General features: G+C 44.8%; 1 protein-coding gene across 3 annotated transcripts in view; it reads left to right on the top strand.

Moving 5' to 3' along the window:
* The window catches only part of NHS (NHS actin remodeling regulator), a 462,726-nt gene that overhangs the window by 413,985 nt on the left and 24,765 nt on the right, over window positions 1-23,976 (top strand). For all 3 annotated transcript variants that reach the window (XM_085622665.1, XM_085622666.1, XM_085622667.1), the window contains 2 exons: window positions 15,715-15,846; window positions 17,541-20,444. In XM_085622665.1, the coding sequence (XP_085478791.1) occupies window positions 15,715-15,846; window positions 17,541-20,444 (3,036 nt within the window). The remainder of the gene's footprint in view (window positions 1-15,714; window positions 15,847-17,540; window positions 20,445-23,976) is intronic.

The raw sequence follows: 23,976 nt of genomic DNA, 5'->3' as shown, positions 1-23,976 counted from the left end.
AGTTAGCAGCACACAAATAGAAAAAAGCTTAAAATCAAGGTCTCCTCGTAAATATACTTCACCCGAGGCCTTCCTCAGGTCAGTTTCAATACCACTAGACGCAGCTCACAAGTGTAATCGGTACACATATTGGATATGATAAGTATCAGTGATCAACTAATGGGGAAGTCCCTGTGTGCATTACCTTCCATCCTGAGTTACAACAATGCATTGCATTAACACACCAGGCAACATACTCCCATGGCATGTTGAGATTTCACAAGTATATCTCCTTGAACTAATAGCTATTACACCAGCCCTAGAGGTTTCTGATTGATTTTCCAAAGACTGTTCTTTTTGAAGGAGATATGTAGTGCAGCCACTTGGATCACTACTATGATTTTGCATAGGCGAGATGTAGGTGTTTGGTATCTGGCATTCTTACTCTTTAAATAGCGGCTCATGGCTATCCAGAGGTAGCCAGTCCCACCGCAAGACGCTGAGATACCACCAAAAGACAGAGAGGTTCAAGTTACATGTTTCCTTTCTCAGAGAAAGCGGCTGCATGCGTCTCAGAGGTGAATTGTGTCATAGGAAGTGCTCTGGCGTGAGGGTTCATTTATTTAAAGTGACATCGGCAGTGCTTTAAATGGGCCGGTACTCACCGGCACTTCTTAGTTTTATCTCTCTGAGTACCGGCACTTCTCTACTGCCGAGGAGAGTACCGATACAAATGGAACGCTGGTGCTGGCGGCCGGTCTCTGACAGCCCAGGCATTTCTGTAGACCTGAGCTGAGCCCCCGCTGAACTATTCAGCTTGGGCTCATCTGCACACCGTTGGTGTGTTCACCATCACGCTGTGTTGGAAACACAGAAATCGAGGCAGCCCGGTGACAACGCTATTCAGAAAGCCATGGGAGGTAACCAGGTTCAAATAGCTTAAACCCCACCTGACTCTTTTATTAAGTGTCTGCTTATCCCTGTCTGCTTGACTGTGATTGTTTTTGTGTGAGACAAATACGAGAGAAAGGGGGAGAGAATATAAACACTCATGGAAGGTATATCAAAGGAAATGTGTGGAATGCTTGTGTATGCACGTCTGCTTGTTTCTTTCTGTGTCGCTCGAGAATATATAGTATTGTGCCAAGCAACAGCAATTAACAGGAGTGATGTTGCACATATTAAAAAACAAGGAAATGTTAAAATATCACCGCGTTTGGCTTTCGTTGTGTAATGAGTAAACAAACCTTCTTTGTTTATTGAAAGACATTTCTCATGTGTTTTGGTACGTGCTGCAAGTAGTATAGAAGTCAAGAAGTAATCGGCATGACTTCTAAGCCCCGTCCCAAGCCCCGCCCACTCGCCACATTTAAATGATTACCTGCACTATTTTTCCCCCATTTAAAGCACTGGACATCGGCCATGAAACTGTCAGCAATCACAGGATCTGATCATCAAAGTGGAGATTCAGGGCTTCGTCCAAAGGTCCATTTTCACAAATGACCTAACCCGTAACCTCAAAGGGTGACGTGGAGGGAGTGGTAGGCTCCCAATGGCCATAGAGGATCTTCTCCCAGCGCTTCTTGTCTGAGGATTCATGCAGTATGTTGTCTCTGGAGGACGTGTTGAAAATGACATTGGGTCTCATATCTTTATAATCTGGGGTACCCTCTCAGAGCCAAAAATAAAAATGGTCACATGGGGTTTCTCCATCCAAAGTTTAAAAATGATTTGTGAATGGATCATATACATTTTGGTCTTCAGAAAATTGGTAAAATAAAAAATGAACATTCCATGGCGCCAACGCTATTTCACTTGATTCAGTCATTCAGTGGCTCAAATAGACTGGCCAAGCTGGATTGCAACCAGACCCTGAAACATGCACCAGTTCAGTTGTGGAGCCCTCTTTTCATTTGAGGGCAATTGGGAATTGTGGGTCTACGGCAAAGCGATTGAAGGGCTCCAGCTTAGGTGTACCCCTAGTGAAAGGCACTCTGGAGCTCCAGTGAAAAATATCAGTTTGCCGTTTGAGGACTCCTCCTCCCTAGTACCACGGCCATTTGTTGTAATCTGGCACCTTCCTGTGTCATCTTGTGTGGCACCCTAAGGCAGCAGCCTAGAGTAGCTGGGATGTAGCGCGCTGCTTAGGCGCCTTTAAGAAAGCTGCACCATGTGACTCTTAAAAACATCCGAGGAGGCCCCATCACTGTTGGAAGGAGCGGCGAAATGACATTTTACCCAGGGCGGCAAAAATCATTGCAACTGCCCTGGGGAAAGACGTCTGAAAGGCGCGTTTTCCTCACGCGACTTCCAGTGCGGGCTGCTTGTCAGGCAGGAGCGTGCCCCGGGGGGACGGAAGGGGTTCTGTTGTGTAAGCAGACCGTCATTTGTAGGATAGATCCGCACTAACAGCCGCCTCCCTGTCATAACATGAAGGGAGGCAGCGGTCGGTCACATGACAATCATGGGGCGCACATGCCTCGGTAGTTATGGGCATGTAGTGTGCAGCGGTTGCAGTGTAAAAGGAGAGGGTTCTGCTGTCTGTCAGGCTGAAAATAAGGTAGGGCTATCGTTTGCATCTTTGTGTTACATGCATTTGCTGTGTGGTTTGTTTTTGTGTGTGTGTGTGTGTTTAATTTTTATGAAATAGCAGTTCAACATGGTGGTTCCCTCCCCCCACCCTTCACGTTAGTATGCACTGAAATCCGAACTGCTGGGAACGTATAGATGAGCTGGGAATGCGGTCATAAGGTGTGACTTCAAACATGCCACGGATCCGTGGTGCACAGCACGCGCGCCCCCTATTGCTCTCTCGTGGTGTTTTACGTCCATTTCATACTGAAAAGTGGTCATCCAGGGTAGAGAAAAAAAAATTCTCTTCTTCCAGTCCTGCGTCACTAATCGTCACCAAAACAAGCATTCAGGATGTTGCTTTGTTTGATGAGGTCAGCTGGAGTTTTGAGATCTATTTCGGCACCATACACCGGATGGTCCTTTAAGTCGCACACTATATGTTTCATTTCTACAAGCATAATACCAAGTTCAAATTTGAGAAGAATGAGAAAAAAATGTATACAGAAGCAGTCGTTGTCTGGAAACGTAAATGAATGACAGGGCATATTGCAACGTGATCATTTACAGTAACATGGGATCTCACAGTGACAACTAATATGATGAACATGCATATGCGGATATTAAAAATAAGCCAGTCACAAACGCGTTTGTTAAAGTGACTCCCCCAAATCAAAATGAATTTAGTTGCATTGATTATCCAATGTAGTCACTGAAAATAACTTTCAATTAAAATCACATATAACATAATCTAAAAGGCAGATTCTCGCTTTCCTTTAATGAAAAGTTTCATAAAATAATTATAATAAATGTGCACTTAAGGTTATTGATGGCTCAGCGTCTGCGGGGGAGTGGGCACCGTTAACGTGGCTGTGCTTTACTTTACCAACTCAATGAATTCTGGGAGTTGTAGGCCACAAACCAATGATATTTACAAGGAAAATCCAGAACTGGAACACGTAATTACTGATACATGGAGTAATCTTATAAACGTATTCACAATCGATTTAAAGAACTCGCTTTGCACATAGATTCGTTTTCACAGGACTACCTCAAGGTATTTTGGTGTCTTTGAATGGGTGCCTAATATGCAAACCTTCTATTGCCCATTATTTTCTTATGTCACTATAGGTACACACTTGTGTCTAGAAACAGTCTCGTTTTTATCTCTTTAACAGCTTATTTTTTAATATATGTTTTGGTTTTCCATAAATTAACTATATATTTTGACACAAGTACACGAACAGGAGTGTTAAAATGCGTATTTATGCCCAGAGCCACACCCCACTGAGAGACAATAAATCTGGATCCAATAGTTTCATGAATAAACTTCATTTTGCAGATTTTATCAGAAGTCCTAATCCAATTTTCATCAATTCTTTGTGTGCGATGGCAGCGGTTGCCGCCACATAGAAAGAGTGGTGGGGTTTGGGGAGGGGGAGCGCGAGGGGGAGGTAGTTTCATAAAAATAAATAAATGTAAAAAGTTAAACTTACCTGCTGCCCGTCGCCTCCTGTGTCACGCCTCCGTGTTGTTTTTCCTTGTCGCAGCAGACACTGGGACTATGTTACAGGCTCCCTGTCTAATCCCTGCGCTGCTCGATAGCCGCGCTGGGATTGGCTTGAGCGGGCTGAAAAGATGCTCCGCTCAAGTCATGGAGTCTGTGGGGTTTCCCCTGCCCAGCTGTTCAATACAGCCAGGCTGGGGAAACCTAAGTGCGCATGTGTGTTTGGCCACGGCCTCAGGCGGACGGCCAAACACATGCTCATTTAGAAAGTGCACATAGCACTCCTCCTTCCCCCTCCCATGACCCGGCCCCACCTCTCCCTGCACATGATGGCTGAGACAGCTGCTTAAAAATAAAACATTAATGAAATATCTTTTATTTTTTAGCTGCTGGCTCTGACCCAGTGGGGCTACGCTCCTCCACCATTGCGGAGGAGCCACCCCATGCAATTGTGGGTTTGTGTGTGCGACTCAAATCTTCAGAGAATGTTGAAAACAAATCCACACATAAAAATATGTTTTGATGAAGAAACCAGGAGCAACTCCTCAGTTGGAGCGGAGGAGCGTCGGCCTACTTAAATGCCCCAAGATGACAGCAGCATGGAGAAGAGTGGGCTGTCTGTGCACTGCTTAAATTGTGCATGTCTCTTTGGCCGGCCAACCACACATGCACATTTTAAAGATCTCTAACCCAGCGGTCTTAAGACAGCTGGGTTAGAAAAAGTGCAGCCTCCAGAGCGCTGTGGAGCGCCGAGTGAGGCCGCTCCCTCCAATCATAACACTGCTCTCATGCTGCACGGGAGCAGAGGCAGGATTGGTCAAGGGAGTTTCCTTATTGCCGGGCTGCAGTCGCAATAAGGACGTCCGGAACGAGGACGTCCTGTCGAGTTTGGTAAGTTATAGGTTAGTTATGGTTCAGCGAACACAAACCCAGAAAACTTTCAATATCGCTATTTATGTTATGTTATGTTATTTTCATTTATACAGCGCACAGCTACTTGGAAGTGTCCCGGCGCTATAGACCGCTGGGGAACCCGTCCTGGCTATCCCTGTGAGATGGTCCCTCCAGGGTATCTCCAAGGTGAAACCAGGCATCCCCGGCGTCTGTGGGGGGCCGTTGTAGAGATGAGGCAAGCTTAATGCCCAGAGTTGCCGAGTGTGTTCCTGGTTAGAGTAGGTACCGAGGCGAGAATTATCAAGTCCGTTTTGACCCTGGTCCACGACCCTGCCGCGTCAGGAATTGAACCCTGGTCCCTGGCCAATTCTCTGCTTACGGATCTGCCACCTCTAACCAGTGAGCCACACCTCTCCATTTATGTCATGCGATGCACATCATTACTCAAGCTGCATGCCTTATTTTGCTCTTGGTAATCATCTTTTTTTCTGTTGAATTGGGAGTGTATGGAGCATAGAGGGGGAAGTGACTTTTGGTGCGTTTTGAGTACTAAAAACGTGAATTCGAGGGGTTTTCCAGGTTTGCATTTGGTGAATTATAACTAACCTTTAATTATGTTTTTTTTTCACTGAACCTCTCTGTGTTTTTTATGATGCACTTAATTTACCTTCCATATAATTATTAGTGCTAGTGGATTTCTCCATAGGGCCTGGCCGACCCACGCCCAACCTGCACCAGGCGGCCAACACTCCCTGTGCATGCAGTTGCCATGTACCATAGGGGTTGGCAGTAGGAGACCAGTCCATTCACCCAACCTAGGAAAGGGCAGACAAACCGCGCACAGCAGGTGTTTTGCCCCCGGCTTGACCTTTGGCATACCTGCAGCACATGCCTGCGCATCCAATAAGGGTCTTTCTCAAGCATAGCTCTTTTTTTGTAAAAAGCATGATGTTTTATGAAAATGACAATCTTTGAACAAAATGGTTACAAAATAGTGGGTAAGTGATTGCAATTTTCATGAAAATCGTCATCTTACCATAGCAAACTTATTTTCTGTTGTTTTGACCTAATTTTTCACACCACTGAGTGCTCCTAGGCATCCACTAGATCACAAACCTCTCACAGAGCTCCCCCGCCTTTTCAAGGGAATCTTTTGGTGCTGATGTTGTTCAAAATTGCGTTTCTGAAGAGGGCATATATATATCAATATATATTTAAACAAAACTCAGAAATTCATTAAAAAAAACCACAGTTAACGTGCAGTTATGGTTACAAATTAAAAAAAAGAAACTACTGAAAGTTTTGGTCTGGACTGCAATCTATAACTCTAACAACAGAAATGCAAACCATAAATTGCAGACCAAATGCATTGCTCATAACTGTAGGTCATCCTCGTAGAAACATTTTATTTTTTCAAGTGTACTAAAAACAGAGCAAAATATGCAGCTGAGTTGTGGCTCTGGAGGTTCTTTTCCTATACTTGTATCCCGCATATCTAACAAGGTCCCCTAAAAGGCTATGTGGCACGGTGTGAAGGTTAAGTGCTGTGTAGTAGCAGTGCTTTAACTTTATCTTGATAAGAGTTATCTCACTTAAAAAAAAACACAGACACTATTTTCTAAAAGTGTAAACATATTTCTACTTTTGGGTAAAATGTCCTGACATTCATCGGGCCACGCTACTTATACTCTCTCTTGTAGTTGAATGGACTGAGGTAACCATTGCTTAATTTGAGACAGTGGTTTCTGGTGTTTAGCACCGGCACTTAACTGTAAACACTGAAACTTATGATAGTCCACCACATGGTGGTGCTGTTTGTCTGTATCACAAAAGAGAGAAAGGGGGGACCAGAGAGCTAATTAAGGTCCAGTGTTAATGCTTCCTATAACAATATATAAACCCAAAAAAGGACACTGTTCCTAAGGCCAGGCGCAAAAAGTCACCCAGGCCCAAAAAGATCCAGTGTCCATGCTCCCTATAACAATATATAAACCCAAAAAATGACACTGTTCCTAAGGCCAGGTGCAAAAAGTCACCCAGGCCCAAAAAGAAGAGAAGAAAGAGAAGAGTGAAGAGAAATCCTAGGTGAAGGACCCACTCAGCTAATGGAAGACCACTCTTTGTCCTCTGATGCCCTCACACACCCCGGAGGATGTCATCCTTCATCATCGGGCAGTGCTCCTCGTAGGGCTGGCTAAGGGTACATCTGTTCTACATTGGCTGCATGATGACCCTTTTCTTAACCTTTTACACAATTGCACGCACTGTTTTCACCCTCCACAGAGGGCCCACTCACCACACACCCGCATGCAACATCCCGCAGTCCTCAAAAGATCTCCGATTAAGTGACCTTCCGGGGGGCCCGTAGGGAATTGCAGCGCCGGCCCTACGAGGAGCACTGCCCGATGATGAAGCACGACATCCTTCGAGTGTGTGAGGGCATCAGAGGACAAAGAGTGGTCTTCCATTAGCTGAGTGGGTCCTTCACCTAGGATTTCTCTTCACTCTTCTCTTTCTTCTCTTCTTTTTTGGTGCTGTTTGTCTCCCTTTGGGATGAGCACAACAATAGCGAGTTTAATGAGTCAATGTGCATTAAAAACATAAACAAATAATATTACCTGCTGCCCACGCTATGCTTATAGCTTTGGTTGGCCTGAAATAGTCTGAATTGTCACACTTTTAGGAGTGTGATGGTTAATAGTTTTATTGGATCTGTTATTGGCAGTGCTGGCAGAGGCAATGGAAGTTGCAAGCTGCAGTGGCCTCTTGACAAGGGCCTGACCCTTACTGGTTTTTTACCAAGTAAGCACTGGGAGTAAGTAGTTTACTTTGACTCGGGCGGTTAAGCAAAGCAAAGATATGGTCCCCAATGTTTGATCTTGAAATTTAAGATTTGCATCACCCCTTTGGTGCAGGTGCTTTTCATAACTTATTTACTTGTTTAATAAAGCACCATTTATAAACAATATCTACGGAGGACACATAGTAACAATTTGTGAAGTACGACATCCACAGAATCTGCCCCTTTTTCCTTTTAAGGCTTCATATATATACTCTGTCTGTTTCTGATCTCCTTTGCCACACCCATCATCTTTTGATACTACTTGGAAGCAGAGGCTTGCTATTTATGTCATGTGGTTGTCCTTGGCGGTCAAAGCACATGATTTTTCGCTCCTTTCGATGGGAGTTCTTTATATTCACCTCCCAAAGCAATATGTTTAAACCTGCATTCTTTTGACATGTGGCTAACGCTGGGTAAATTTAGATTTCAGCACCCAGAAAAGTAAACACACCCTACCCTCTCTATTCCTTCCAAAATGGACATTATGGGGCATATTTACTAAAAAAGTCGTGGCGCGGAGCTGCGCCAAATTCAGCAGGGCTGTGTTACAACATTTTTAAAATGCAGGGATGCACCATATTCAGAAGAATACGGCACATCCCTGTGTTTGCCCTAGAGATGGCGCTAAAAATGCTGCCTAGTGCTAGCGCAGACACCCTGCTGCCATGTCACAAGGGGGCCTGCACTGCAGGGGCAATTGTTTATGTACAGGAAGGGACACCTTCCAGCACATAAACAATCATTCATGGTGATTTGCTCTTTCCATGTGTGCTGCAAGTAGCACACATGGAAAGAGCAAAAACGAGGAGAAATTAATGATTTCTCCTCGTATCACTATTCTAGCGCCTGGTAATTCATGGAGTTAGAATGGAACTGTTTTTGGCAATGCCTCAGCCTTGTAAATCTGGGGCAGCGTCAAAAAGCAATGGGTGTTGTGGTGAAATGCGCACAGCAACACCTATTGCTCGCCCCTTTCCCGCAGAGGACTGCGGCGGAAAGGGGCATATTTACAAGGAGGCTTTAAGCCACATTAAGTGGCTTAGCGCCACCTTGTTAATATGGGAAATGGCGGTGTGCCACCGGAGCGTAAAAAAAGTGACTCTCCAGTGGGAAATGGGGCTTGTATATATGTCCCTATGTGTTCAAATTTATCTGAAAATCCTTATAAAAGAGAGCAGCACAAGATAAGTATTTACTAAGTTTGCATGCATGTAAAATGCACGTGAGGTGGAATGGTGCAGAGCACAAGGGTGCAGTCTCCTTCTTAGTCACCCAAGTTTTTCAAAGGGCCCTCCATTTGCAAATGGTGCTTATGAACCAACCTCCAAGTCACCACACACAATGGTTTGGCTGTATCTCCCTTTTCTTACTGTGTGCTTGTAAACCACCCACGTGTACTTTTGGTGTATATGGTCACTTTATGCTAAATTGTATCTACTGCCACTCCATCCAGGCTAAAGTGGGCAGCTTCAGCACAGTACAGCAACTTACATATCATTATTACAAGACAGGCATGCTACACATGCACTTTTGTGTGCAATTTTCTATACTCGCCTATGTTCCTGGCACAATCCTGACATGTTGTCTGGTTGCGGATGGCTTTGGATGCACATGTGTGAGAATATACAGTTCTGTATTTCCAACCCATTTATGTTTTCACCATTTCACAGATTTTAAGCATGCCTAATTTCAGAGGAAATTGGGGGTATTTCGTAAGATACGGTGTGACTTGGACACAACTTCACCTCATGTTTCAATGTTTATAAGTTATATAGAAATTCACACAAATACAAAACGGCGCTCTTTCTAATAGATGAATTCACACTTGCATCATAACCAAAATCTAATCTATTTGTGTGATGGAGTACTCTCTTTATATTAATATAGTTATGATTTCTGTTATCTTAAGGAACCGTGTTCTTCAAAAGTCTGATCCCTACAGAGATTCTCTTCTTAGTCTTTCTTTCCTGCCCACTTACCTCATAAGTCTAACTGTTGCATGCTAAATAACACAATCAGTTTAGTCACGACTAAGCTGAGGGCCTCATGCTTAAAGCACACCTATGAAGTGTTTGCATTTGGTGTGGTCCAAACTGAAGTGGCATGGTGTGCAAAATAAAGATGCACTGGAATGCAGCTTCAAGTAACTACCAGCGGCTGAAATTAATTCAAGCATTCCATCCATCAGATTTTGTATGCTTCAGTGTGACTTATCCTAAGTGAGATGGGTATGCTCAGACATAGGTACCATGTGCACTGCACCACTGAAACTGAGCTATACATGAAGGATGACCCCAATAAGGGAGAAAACGGTCTTGGGTTGCTTTTGTCCTGGTTCAGGGAGGACCTTGGCTGGCACTTCGGGCTGAACTGTTCCCATTGGCTCAAGGTCAAGACTGATTTGCATATAACTGAGTCCAAACTGAGGAGGCATGGTGTGCAAAATATCGATGGACTGTGGCTCGGCCCGAGTAATTACCATTGGCTGAGAATATTTCAAGTATTTTATCCACAACATTTTCGTATACTTCAGTAAAGCACACCTATGGCATAATACATTCCCCTTTTCGTCGCCTTTGGTTAGACCCTGCGCTCAATCCACCAGAGGGCAGACAGACTCCGTTGAGCATGGCATGAGGCCATGTATAGTATCGACTGGCCACTGGGCCTGATGTTGGCATCTGTCTGTGCATCCTGCTTTGGTCTTTTCTTACACAGAGCTCTTTTTTGTAAAAAAAAAAAAGTGATTTATTTAAATAAAATGTGATTTTTTTTTTTGGTAAATCACAATTTTTGAAAAATTGCTACAAAATCGAGGCTGTGTGATTGATTGCCGTCTTCAAATGAGACCATGCTATCCACCCCTATTTTCAGGAAAATACTAAATTTCCCCAATTTTCCATGAGTGCTCATAGGCTGAGAGCAGCTAAGCATTCATATATTATTCTTGTATCTCTTTGTCATCAAGGTTGTCTTAACACATGGTGAATGTGTGGCCCAGTGCCGTATAAAAGCTCACTGACATACATGGTGTGAGATGACTCTTTCTTAGAAGTCTGGGATGTGGACTGGGTGGCCAGGTCACTTTGAGGATGGGGCTGTTCCAAAGGCCTTTGGTTTTTACTAAGGCAGAGTACCCAGAGTTGCTTAAGGATTTCGGGTGTAAATGAGCTTTTAGCTGGCAATTCTGAAAGCAATATCTCAGCTAAAAGAGTTACTTTAGTCTACTTCTGTCCAAATTTCAAAGCAAGCATTTCCATAAGTTATCTTAAGCTCAACAGCCAATCAGCACTGAAATAGTTTCAAGTACTTCATCCAATCAGCACTCATTATTCATCACATTCAGCATCTACCACATTCTAGCATGGCCTGGTAGGTCCCAGAACATCTTCTCACATATACCCCTTCTAACTATCAACAATACCTGCGCCTTTCAGGCTGCACTCCAAAAAAGTTGACAGTAGGGGGCAGCGTTTTACATTTAAAGAAATATTCACAATGTTAAAACGTTAATCCAGGGCCTGGCTCAAAAAATATTCATAAAAATCAGAAATAATTGCATTGTTGATTCACATCTAAAATTTGCATATATTTCTGACTTTTTGCAGATTCATATAGATCCCCTCGATTATGTATGCAATCTATGCAAGACGAAGGGCCTTATTAGGAGTTTGGCGGAGAGGGACATCTGAGAAAATCTGGGTGTTGTCCGCTTCTCCGGATTTAGAGTGGCATTGACATCAGTGCACTTAATACAGCAAAACAGGACATCTGCCATACTCTAAATACAGCTCTTGGTCCTGTCCTCTCCACATATCCCTAAAGATTGTTCTCAGGATGGACAAACCACAGGAGAGCCGTGAAAATGAGGATCTGCAAATTTTTGTTTCGCACTTTTCTGTACATGGAAAATGTTTTTCCAGAGTATTAATACCTTCATGAACATAAAAGAAAGGGTTAAGGGAACTGTTTTCTTTCCCACCTTTGAAAATCATGTCCTGCAAATTTTACTTAAGCTTCAATTGTAAGATACAAACTGCATAATTTGAGTTTTATGACTCTTCACTGCATTTTTCACGGTCACCTGAAAACGCCCTCCTGAGCAACCCCTTTCCTACCTGTGCCCAAAACCTAATACTACTAACAATAAACCGTAACGTGGGTGCAATTGGCTGCCCTGTTTCAGTGAATCAGGGTGAAGGCATATGCTCAGATTACATTTTATCACACCTCAGTTACACATGGGTGCAGACGAATATTTGTGCATCACAACTCAATTCAAATTTGAATTGCAAATGTATGTATGTCGTGTTCTGCCATACTTCAAGGAGTTGTTTTTTTCCCAGTACAAATTCTCCATCTGATTTAAAGCAAAACAGACTTTCTCTACCTGAAATTTCCAATTTGGAAAATAATTGATCGTGCTGTAGATATGACACATAGAAATAATACCACATACTACATACATGCATGCATACATACATTTCAAAACAGTTAACAAAAGGTAGATAAGGGCATTTCTTCACAGGCCCGATTTACAGTCTATTGTTAATGTCAGCACAAAGGCACACAATTGACATTTTTGGTGCAAGAGTTTTCCGTGCTCTATACAAAATAGCTGCTGGAATGATGAGCTTTCACTTACAAAAAGCCCTTCCGGGGCTTCTGCATTAATTTAGTGCTGCCAATAGGTAGCGCCCTAAGGCTGCTCCGATAACACCCTAAGGCTGCTCCCCACCCTAGTGATTTTAGATGCTGGAGCACACATCCTCCTCTGGCCCATTAGCGGCAGCTAGGGAAGGGGGGGTGATGGGACAGGGCGGGGAAGGGTAAAAAAAAGATATCACTTACCTGATTACGGCCGCAGTTTCTCCTCCATCCTCTTTTCTTCCTGGCACCCAGCAGCATAGAGGCTCAACTGAGCCAATCACTATGCTGCTGCCACCAGCATGACAGCAGCATCATGATTGCTCTGAGCGGCAGTTTGGTCACTAAGACAGGTCCTGGAAGCCTAGAGACTTTCTCCAGCCACCTGTGCAACACAGCCAGGTGGAGAAATGCTAAGTGCGCATGACTGTTTGGATGGCCCAAGACGGCCGGCCAAACCGCCATGTGCACCAACCACTCCTCCTCCCTGTGACCCCAGCCCAACCCACCCTAACCTGGCCCCATTGCCCGTAATAAAATTAAAATGATAACGCTTTTATTATCATTTTATTTGTCCTTTTTCCACTGCTCTGAGAGCAGTGGGGCGACGCTCCTTCGCCACAGCGGAGCAGCCGCCACTGTTTAAGTCTGGCCCTGTCATGCAAATCCGATTCACGCCGTGTCACAGTGCTAGATGTGTGGGCGGCTGAGGAGGTCCCCGTATTCCAATTATTTCAACCTAGTTCATACCTCGAGTGCTGGCCTCACACACGAACACTCACACAGATTCTGAAAAGATTCTGAATGGTCTCTGTATATTCTGTAAATAAGTATAACACCTGGTTCCAATTCTCTTAAAAATATGTAGGTAGTGACCAAAACCTTTAAAATAGTCAGACTGTCCATTTTGCAAGGATCCTGACGGAGTGAGGGGATGTTTCTTCCGTCTGTATGTCCAATTGGTATGGAGAGCGGGGCTGCTTCCATAGTGCAGCACTGTAACCGAGCTCAGCCGGGTTTTGGCCTCTTCCGGTCTCCCATAGTAACACACAATTGCTGAAACTCCTGAATAGATCTAATCAAAAGATTGCATTAAAAGAGTTTTGACAGAGCACTGCCGGTGCAAATGGGAAATCTAACCCACAGTGGCAGCATGGAGACCATTCCAGAGATGTGAGCTGAGCGGCAGACCCTCTTGCTTTATGAGACCGTAAGGGGCGAAGGTACAGTAGTGGCTTATTTGTGAAGGAGTCTTTCCTAAATCTTAGTATTAAAATATTTTGATGCTGTTAAATTTGTTTCCCGTTTCAGGGAGAAAAAAACAAAAAATGGGAAAGCTGGTCCAAAACTAGCGTTTTTTTTTAAAAACTGTGTTGTGCTTTATCGTATTTTACATGTAAACTGTGAGTTTATTACCGTGCTAGTTCTAGTTCCGTAGAATGGTGCAGAATCTTGTGGGGGCCTTAATAAATGTATAAGCTAATGAAATATACAAAGACCAAGGAGTTTGTGACACAATTACACACTTACATTTGTGTCTACTACGAGGGCTGTTGGGTCCACGCATGGTTGTCTTTCTTCTATTGCAGTGGTTAGGAGTGGTATATGTCAGCACTGTAGTATTTCTTTTATTGCATTCATCATGCAATAATTCTGTAGCTGTGATCAACCTGGGTTTGCCCGACACTGCAGCCATTTCTTTTGCCCCAAATTAATGTGTCCATGTTTTTAGTGCTTCTGTATTAGTTTGCCCAAGATCCACTATATATTAAACTGCTGTCCCCTGAGGGTCGTTACTGTAAGTGCTCCATTGCAAAAAGACTGAACCACTGTAACCAATGTCATATGGCTAAAAATGTTATTTACCATGACAGAGTTTGAAAAGTAAAGCAAAAGGCAGGTGTTAAAATAAATCATGCGAAAACTAGAAAAAATATTTTTAACACACAGTTGATCAATCTACCATCTGGACATTACCACAGAATAAGTATGATACATTCCTACATAGATCCCCACCCAAAGCCTTCCGCCTCTGAAAATGTGCTGAGGGATGCATCTATGCTCCCATATCCAGTGTTTTTTAAAATCATATAGTGATCATTGCAGTTCTGAAGCAACAAAGAGGTGTGTGACATTGGCTATTCGCCAAGTTTTTCATCAAGAATCAATATTGGTGGAATTTCGCCCAGTTGCGCTTTTGTGGAATCCTGCAATTCCACCAGAAGAGAATGGGTGAAATTATTCTGTGCTTATCCTTATATTGCGTTTTTATGATTTCTTTCCACCATCCACTTTTGTTGTGATACAGATTTTTCTCGGATTCACTCTTTGAATATCTCCCTTCCTATGTTTTCAGAACTTGCTCATTCCACACCTTGATTCAATAGCATGTTTTATTCATGCTCGAAATACTTTTCTGCACTTATTTTTGTCTTTTTTGGACCATTCCTTTAAAATAACACCCATCACTGACAGCACTACGAAATGGCAAAAATGTATTGGGAGTAGTAAATTAAAGTTATTGTTATTATTAAAAAGATGATGATGCTAATGTGTTCTGATGAGGAGGCTGCGGTACCAGAATATTACTGTCACACTTTCATCTGACATAAGTATTGTGTCCTAAATGTCACCTACCAAAAAAATATCCTCCCATTGGAGATTTGAAAGGCGTATCCATACCCAAGGGGACCTTATTTTTATAAATGACATTTGGAACACATTATCTACGTCAGACGATATTTCAGTACACAATATTCTCAGACACAAGCATGAGCAGGAAAATAGATAAAAATGTAAGAAATATGTATCGTACAATTTCTTGCCTCAAAACAACTCTTGCGGTGTTACTTTTCTTCGCAAAAGGCAAGTCGAAACAGCGGCATAGGCAGAGCTTTTGCCGCCTGGGTCGGTCCCTACGTTTGCCGCCCGGTGACAGCCGGTGCAGGAAAGAGCTGGGAAGAGGCGACAGACGAGGGAGAATAAAATAAAAAAAGTAAAGAAAACTTACTGTGCGCCCGCTGCTGCCCTCAAAAATGTGTCGCATAGGGCGGACCTCCCCCCCCCCTTTCCTCCCCCTTCCCAGCTACGCCACTGAGTCTAAATCTTGATTCTAGGGGGAAGTATAGCAAAGTCAGTTCGTAAAGCAATTTAGATTAATAAACACCTGGATTGCATAGTGTTGACTGCATATGTATACACTGTATTCTCAAGCATCATGTTGAACTTGTATTGTTATGCACATCAGCTAATGAGTGTTTTGTATGGCTTGCAGGAGTAGGTTTTGACCGTGAGGCGAGCATACGCTGCTCTCTCGTTCACTCCCAGTCTGTGTTACAGCGGAGACGAAAATTGAGAAGAAGGAAAACCATCTCTGGAATACCCAGACGAGTGCAACAAGAAATAGGTGTGTTAATTTTACTTATGCTCAATGAAAAATCCACCATCTATATTAGCTTACTTTATGGTGTTCTCATTTGTAAAATGAACTTCCGTCTTCCCAAAAGTGGAAAAGACCTTTTTTTGTCTTAGATACAGAAATCGATTTTTGTGACTCACTACATTGTTAAAAACATGCCAGATGATGTAGGCAAACATATCTGTATAGTGCATATAGCGTGCTGTAGTGCTCCATGCGACCCAAACCGGTTTTACAGAGAGTACAAGATTAGAAGACCAGAAGAAACAATGATCAGGTGAATTTATTGGAAATTATGGATAAAGAAAAGCATAGCTGATTGAAACATATTAGAAGTATTCTAACATTGTGGAGCGAGGTGTACCATTTCAATAAGTACTTAACATGGTTAGGAATTAGGGGCCCGATTCACAGAACTAATTTAAGACAAAATCCTAAACTTACTACCATTTTGGTATTCACAGAAGACACTTACTCATTTTGGTATTCACAGAAGGCACTTACTCATTTCGGTATTCACAGAAGTTAGGAGTCCTAACTTTAGGACTCCTAAATGCCTTCTGTGAATACCGAAAGTCTTAAAGTTAGGATTTTTCTCAGTTTAGGAGTAGTAAAGTTAGGACTCCTAACTTTACTACTCCTAAACTGAGAAAAATCCTTACTTTAAGACATTCGGTATTCACAGAAGGCATTTAGGAGTCTTAGGTTCTCTGAGCCTATCAAATACTGTTCTCAAATTCCACTGCTTAGTAAACAGAAGAGCACTGCCCAGGCTTCAGGGCCACATGAGGAGTTTTAATTCAGGAGAAATGGTCATGACAACTAGAATTTCATTCTTGGAACCATGGATTGCAAGACAGTTTCCCACAGCTAACACTGAACCTCACTCAGACTAGGATGTCGTCTTTGTCACAGTGGTAGTTATTATTGCACCATTTCCTTTGCTTTTCATTGTTCTGCAGCTGCAAAGCACACAAACATCTAATCGTAGAAAATCCATGCAATAGTGACAACAAAGATGAAAGTTGTAGACATCCTATCATGACCTTTTGAAGGTCAATAATAAAGTTAAAAGTGTTCAATCAGACACTGTCATGTGACTGTTCAAAGTGCCTAATTAGTATGTTTCATGTCTTAGTAGTGTTGTTTAGCTGCAGATATGGAACAACAGCCTCACTTTTGATCAAATGAGAATATATATTTTGTGCTTCAGATTCAGAATATCTAATTGTTACTTACAACATATTTTGATTTGTTTTCTACGTGATGCTTTTCTGCCTCCTCATTTGTGTCACTGATTTTGGTTTCTCGCTGTGGCATCAGTCAGTTTTGCCCGATTTGTTTCCTTCTAACATGACTGTGATTGAAGACCCATCCATAAGAACATTTGGATTTGTCTTCATTTACATCTGCAAAACACTCAGATACACAGGTTGTCCTATCTCTATTTAATTTACATATCCTGGGAAATAGAGGGTAAAACATTCTCCGTGAAAATCCACAAGATGCATCCTGATGTATGAGAGAGGTGATCAAGTGAAGGGAGTGCATAGGTGAAACGCTTGTGAAATTTATCATGAAGTAAGAACTCCAATGAAAGACTTATTTAAAAGATGTACATTTCTATGAGTGTCAGAATAATTTGTAACTAAACCTGGTCTTGTTGTATATTTGTGTTTTAGATTCAGATGAATCGCCAGTGGCCAGGGAAAGGAATGTGATCGTTCACACAACGCCAGACTTGGCCAGTGCAGTTGCAAGGCGATCTGGCACCCGGGACTCTGAATGTCAGACAGAAGACATTCTTATTGCTGCACCTTCACGGAGAAGAATTAGAGCACAGAGGGGCCAGAGTGCAGTGGCAGCCCTCTCTCATTCTGCAGGGAACATTGTTGCTTTGGCAGAAAGTGGTGACCACATGTTTACTGCAGCGGTTACCAGCCGCATTCGATCACGGAGTCTTCCTAGAGAAGGTGCTCGAATCAGTGAAGCGGATCACAATCTTGGTGCTAAAACTTCGATTTATGAAGCGGAAGACTATTTGCCAAACTCTGAAAGTGACCTGGATAAAGGCCAAGATAGCATCATTGACAAGTGTCTTCAAGACCACAAGCCTGTAGGGTTGACTTGCTCTCAGCACCACCATAGCCCGCAACTCAATATACATGAGAGAGGGCGATCAAGGCTGTCAAGGATGGCAGATTCGGGGAGCTGTGAGATTTCCTCAAACTCTGATACCTTTGGGAGTCCGATTCATTCTTTCTCAACGTCAGGAGTTCTGACAAGTCACATGGATCAAAAAGATGACCATCAGTCCTCTAGTGGAAATTGGAGTGGAAGCAGCTCGACTTGTCCTTCTCAGACATCAGAAACAATCCCACCCGCTGCCTCTCCGCCACTGACTGGCTCTTCACACTGTGACTCTGAATTGTCTTTGAACACTGGGCCCAATGCCGGAGAAGATTCCAACCTCTTTATCTCAGAGCAGTACAACGATGATCCCATGGACAAGATTAGAGGTCATCGGGCGAGCTCCTTTACATCTACGGTTGCCGATTTACTTGATGACCCAAATAACAGCAATACAAGTGACAGTGAATGGAACTATCTTCATCATCATCATGATGCCTCATGCCGACGAGATTTTAGTCCAGTACGATCAAAGGCAGACAGTTTAGATTGCCCAAGCTTTACCAGCATGGCTACTTATGACAGTTTTCTGGAAAAATCTCCCTCTGAAAAGGCAGATACTGTTTCACATTTCTCTGTGGACACTGAAGGATATTATACCTCCATGCACTTTGATTGTGGTCTTAATGGTGGTAAAAGTTATGTATGTAGCTATGCAGCAATAGGATCTGGTGGCGTCCATATTCCAAGTGGAGCTTCTAGTCTTACCAACTGCATTTGGCGGGATTATGTTGACCACAGAAGGCAGGGAAGACAGAACATCTCTCTTAAGAAACCAAAGGCAAAGCCAGCCCCACCAAAACGCAGTTCATCTTTGAGGAAATCTGATAGCCACACAGACGTTCCTGATAAGAAAGAACCAAAGATAAGCATTGGGCAGCATATGCCTCACACTTCCAGGGAAATGAAGTTGCCACTCGAGCTTTCAAACACACCTTCGAGAGTGGACATTTCGGGTCTATCCAGTCAGAAGGAACTTTCATGGGTGAATCAGGAAGACAGTCGCACTCCGGAAGCTACATCGTTCAAAGAGGAAGGTGCTGAGCAATCTCACTATGCAGATCTCTGGCTTCTTAATGACTTGAAGTCGAACGACCCTTACAGGTCTTTATCGAACTCAAGCACTGCTACGGGTACTACAGTCATTGAATGCATCAAATCGCCAGAAAGTTCAGAATCCCAGAATTCACCGCCCAGTTCCAGGCCCTCCAGCCCATCTATCCCCTCAGTAGAAAGTGAATTTAAATTAGCTTCCCCCGAAAAACTGGCTGGTTTAGCTTCACCATCCAGTGGTTATTCAAGCCAGTCAGAAACACCAACCTCATCTTTCCCAACCACTTTCTTTTCTGGGCCATTATCTCCAGGAGGCAGTAAAAGGAAGCCTAAAGTGCCAGAAAGGAAGTCTTCACTCCAGCAGTCCTCTTCAAAGAATGGCAACACAATTTTAAACAAAGATTTAGAACTTCCAATTATACCTCCTACCCATCTTGACCTAAGTGCTCTTCATGTGTTAAATAGGCCATTTCCTTATAAGTCCCAGCACCATGCTTTCACTCACCCAAAACAGAACTTGCTCATTGACACTGCCAATCTAAATCCTACACAATCCCTTGCTATCACACCTTCTGTTCTAAAATCTGTTCAACTCAAATCAATCAGTAGGCATGAGGAAATCAGACAAAAAGACAGCACAGATTTTCTCTGCAGACAAGAAATCAACCTCACAGAAGAAGCCTTTTCTGCAAACAAGTGTGGGCCACCGGTTGCGAGGAAACCAATATCTCGCCAGTTCTCCGTTGAAGAAGCAGTGCCCTTTATTGAGGCCTCTTCTGTTGAGGCAGTTGCAGAAGAGCTGAATTCAAATAAGGGTGCCATTTTTCATGGACAAAACATTTCCACTTACATGACTGAAATAGTTCCCAATGAGGTTATGATAGAGGTTCCAGCTGTGAAGGACCAATTATGCATTGACCCTGAGCATCTGCAAAGAAGCGAACAAAGGGAGACCTCTATCTCACGCCTGAAAACTAACAACACAAGCAATTACGACCTTAGGACATCGTACCAAGATAAGTCCCATGAGCATTTACCAACTCAGCATGAAATTCCTGTAGGCTGTGCACAGGTACCGGAGTTACAATCCATGGATGGAGCCATTGCCCAACTAGAAGGAGTTTCCTATCAGCTAAACAATCAGCTTGAAATGAGCAAAAATGACATAAAAGTGCCTGGGAATATTAGCGTCAATGAATCAGAGATCTCAACTGTAAACGCTCTCAGTGAAAAATGTTCAGAGCAGGAAATTGACAACGTATCAGGTATCCTGACCAAAAGTGCCTCTGATGACAACATGGCAGAGGAGATGCAAGATAGCATGGATGATACTTCATGGAGAGGTTAGTCCTTCTCTTTTTTTTCATACAACAGTGATGTAGCGGGGCATTGACATTGTATCAAAATTCTTTTTACAAGCACTTGCCCTTGAAATGTACATTAGTCTATTTAATATTCTAATTGAGTAATTGTGACCTTGAACCTTCTATGGAAGTTACTAGAAAGTACCTCATTGTGCAATTGCTTTCATTGGGATTTTTTTTTTTTTTTTTAAACCTTTATTACAGAATGCAATAGATATACAAGTATGGGCCTACAACCTTCAGGCCGGCCGCTAGCAAACAGTGGGACCATAAAACACAGTTATAAAACACAAGCGGCAAGTGGTAAAGGTCCCAGAAGTCGAAAGAAGCGTTCGCGGCCACACCGTCCAGACCCCCCAAATGGCGGTTCCATTTTTTAATGAAAAACTACAAACAAACCCACAAGGCAGCAGAAGTCTAAGCAGCATTATGTGCTCCCCTCGGGAGGACCCCACCGATTCACAGGAATAGGGGGGGGGACGGGCCGGGACAGAAACAAAGTGGGCATGACGACACAGAATCAAGGTAACAAGCAGACTAGGGAGACTGGGCCGCTGCCAAGTCAGGCGTCAGTGGCGGGGTACAAATCCCGCCACGATAGGAGTTCCAGGGGCCCCACACCTTCACCCATTTCCCAGGCTTACCTCTCGCCACATACACTACCTTCTCCCAAAACATACACCAATCCATGTTGTCCTTCCATACCGAAACCGTTGGTGACCTCTGGGAGCCCCACAATTGTGCTATGTCACGCTTGGCCACCATATATCCCAGTGTCACCCACCACGTTTGCGGCACCGTGTAATCAGTCGGTTCCCACACAGACATCTCATAGCCTCGGGAAACAGCGTCACTTGCGTGACCGCTTGCAACACCGCATGCACACCACGCCAGAACCGCGCCACCTCCGGGCATTCCCACAAAGTATGGAAGAAGGTCCCTAACAAACCACACCCACGCTTACACATCCCATCCACGGCATATCCCATACGCATCAGACCCGGCCCCGTAACGTATACCCTGTGGAGTATTTTGAGCTGGACGAAACGAAGGCGGGCCGGTATGGCCACCTCTTTCGGGGAGGCCACCGCAGATACCCAGTCCTCGTCATCCAGCTCCAATCCATCGGCAACCCATGCCTCACGAAGGCCAGTCAGCAGTCCCGAGCGATCGTTGATGAGCTTTTTATAAATCAACGAGATAGTGCCATCCGGCACATGCCGGTCTAGCACTCTATCTTCCAGAGGGGAGCACTCCGGGATGGACGCCACATCCGGGAATACAGAACACAGCGCGTGACGAACCTGTATATACCGGAAGTACTCCCTGTCCTGCAACTGGAATTCCGTCTGCAGCACATCAAACGTTTTAAATCCCCCCCTCGTCCAGAGATCGCCCACCCTGCTGATGCCAATCGTGTCCCACTTATCAAAGCCTTTCGTGGTCCACAAGCAGCCCAATCGCTCAGATGCATACAATGGCGTCGCCCGGGTCAACCGATCCTTCCACCCCATCGCCAAGTTTGCCGCGTGCCACACCTGTACCGCGACCCGTGTAGGACCCGTCAAACGTGCGTCGAGCGATCTAGAGTAGAGCGCACGATTGTAGTCGCCACCCGGCAACAACAATTTGTCCATTTCAAAAGCCGGGTTAAGGGCGGGCCCATAAAGCCCGTGGTTTATCGCAGCCAGCTGGGAGGCCCAGTAATACCGTTTGATGTCTGGGAGGGCGACCCCCCCCGTCATACCACGGGAGCGTCAGCTTCGCGAGGGCAATACGCGGCCTCCCCTCCCAAAACAGTTGGCGCTGCAGACCCTCCACCTCCCGAAAGTAGCGAGCCGGGACGACGTCCATCGTGTTTTGTAAAGCGTATAAAAAACGTGGCAACGACATCATCTTAAACAGCGCCGCATGGCCGAGCGGCGAGAGCGGCAAGCGCCTCCAACGCGCCACATCCTCCTTCAGGCGCTGGAGGGGGGGGAGTAGGTTCTGTTTATATCGGGCCGCAGAGTCCAGGGTAATAAAGATACCCAGATACTTAAATCCCTGCGGAGCAACCTGGATAGGACAACCCCGCGGAAGGAGAGGAGCCTCCCCTGAGAGGACATATACACAGGATTTAGCCCAGTTGATGACTAGGCCGGAGTTGCGGCCAAATGAACACAATACATCAACTAACACAATCAACGATTCACGCGGGGAAGCAAGGTACAAAAGAATATCGTCCGCGTAAAGGGAGACGCGATCCTCATACTCAGGAGTCCATCGGAGACCACGAATCGAAGGGTGCCACCGCAGCCACTCCGCCAGGGGCTCCAAGGCGAGCGCAAAGAGGAGCGGCGACAGTGGGCAGCCCTGCCGCGTGCCCCTGCCCAATTCAAAAGGAGCCGATACTCTACCATTCACCACCACCCGCGCCAGCGGTCCGGAATACAACAATTTCACCCAGCCAATAAATCCCGGGCCAAACCCAAACTTCGCCAGCGTCGCCCAGATATACGGCCACTCGAGCGTGTCGAACGCCATAGTGGCGTCCAAGGACGCCAAAATGGCTGGCTCACGTATGAACGGGACCCTCGCGAGCACCCCATGCAGACGCCGCAGGTTAAGCGCGGTGTTGCGATGAGGGATAAAGCCGGACTGGTCCTGATGGATCAGATCGCACACCACGCTGACCAGCCGATTAGCCAGCACCTTGGCCAGAATTTTCGGCTCCGCATTCAACAACGAAATGGACCTGTAAGACGTGACCCGATCCCGCGGCCTCCCCTCCTTGTGAATAACCGCAATAGTGGCAAGACGCTGGTCCAGCGGGAGGGTACCCGCCGAACGGGCCGCGAGGAACATATCACGGAGATGCGGAGCCAGTGTATCCGGCCGCAATTTGTACAATTCGATGGGAAGGCCATTAGGACCCATGGCCTTGCCAGAGGCGACCGAACGTATGGCGAGGGCAATCTCCTCAGATGTCGGAGCCGCGTCCATCAACAATTTATCCTCCTCCGAAAGGGAAGGCAGCGCAATATCTTTAAGCAGGGCGTGGGAATCCTCTTCCGAGCGGGAAGATACCGGGGAATACACCCCGCGAAAATACTCAGCGAAGCAATCAACAATTTCCTCCGGCTCAGTGACACACACACCATCCAGTCTCTCAACTGACTGGACAACTCGACTCGCTCTCTCCTTTTTATCCAGCCACGCAATCAGTTTACCAGCCTTATCACCCACATCATACAGTCGCCCCTGTTGCTCTCTACTCAGGCCCCTGGCCGCCTCTGTGACTAGGGCCTTGTAGTCCGCCTGTTTGAGTCTGAGAGCATGCAGTTTGTCGTCTGTGACACCACAATCCAGACCACCCTCCAACTCAGTTATCTCAGATTCTATACGGGTCACCTCCTCCCGCTCGCGCCTCCTGGAATGGGAAATGATGGATAGGGCCTCCCCCCGGATTACCGTCTTGAACGCCTCCCACAGAGAAACAGCAGACGACACAGATTCCACATTATCTCCA

This window comes from Triturus cristatus, chromosome 8 (genome assembly GCF_964204655.1).
Source record: "Triturus cristatus chromosome 8, aTriCri1.1, whole genome shotgun sequence".
NCBI classification, from domain to species: Eukaryota; Metazoa; Chordata; class Amphibia; order Caudata; family Salamandridae; genus Triturus; species Triturus cristatus.
Note: the sequence above shows the minus strand (reverse complement) of the source record. Positions and strands in the feature narration are given on the sequence as shown.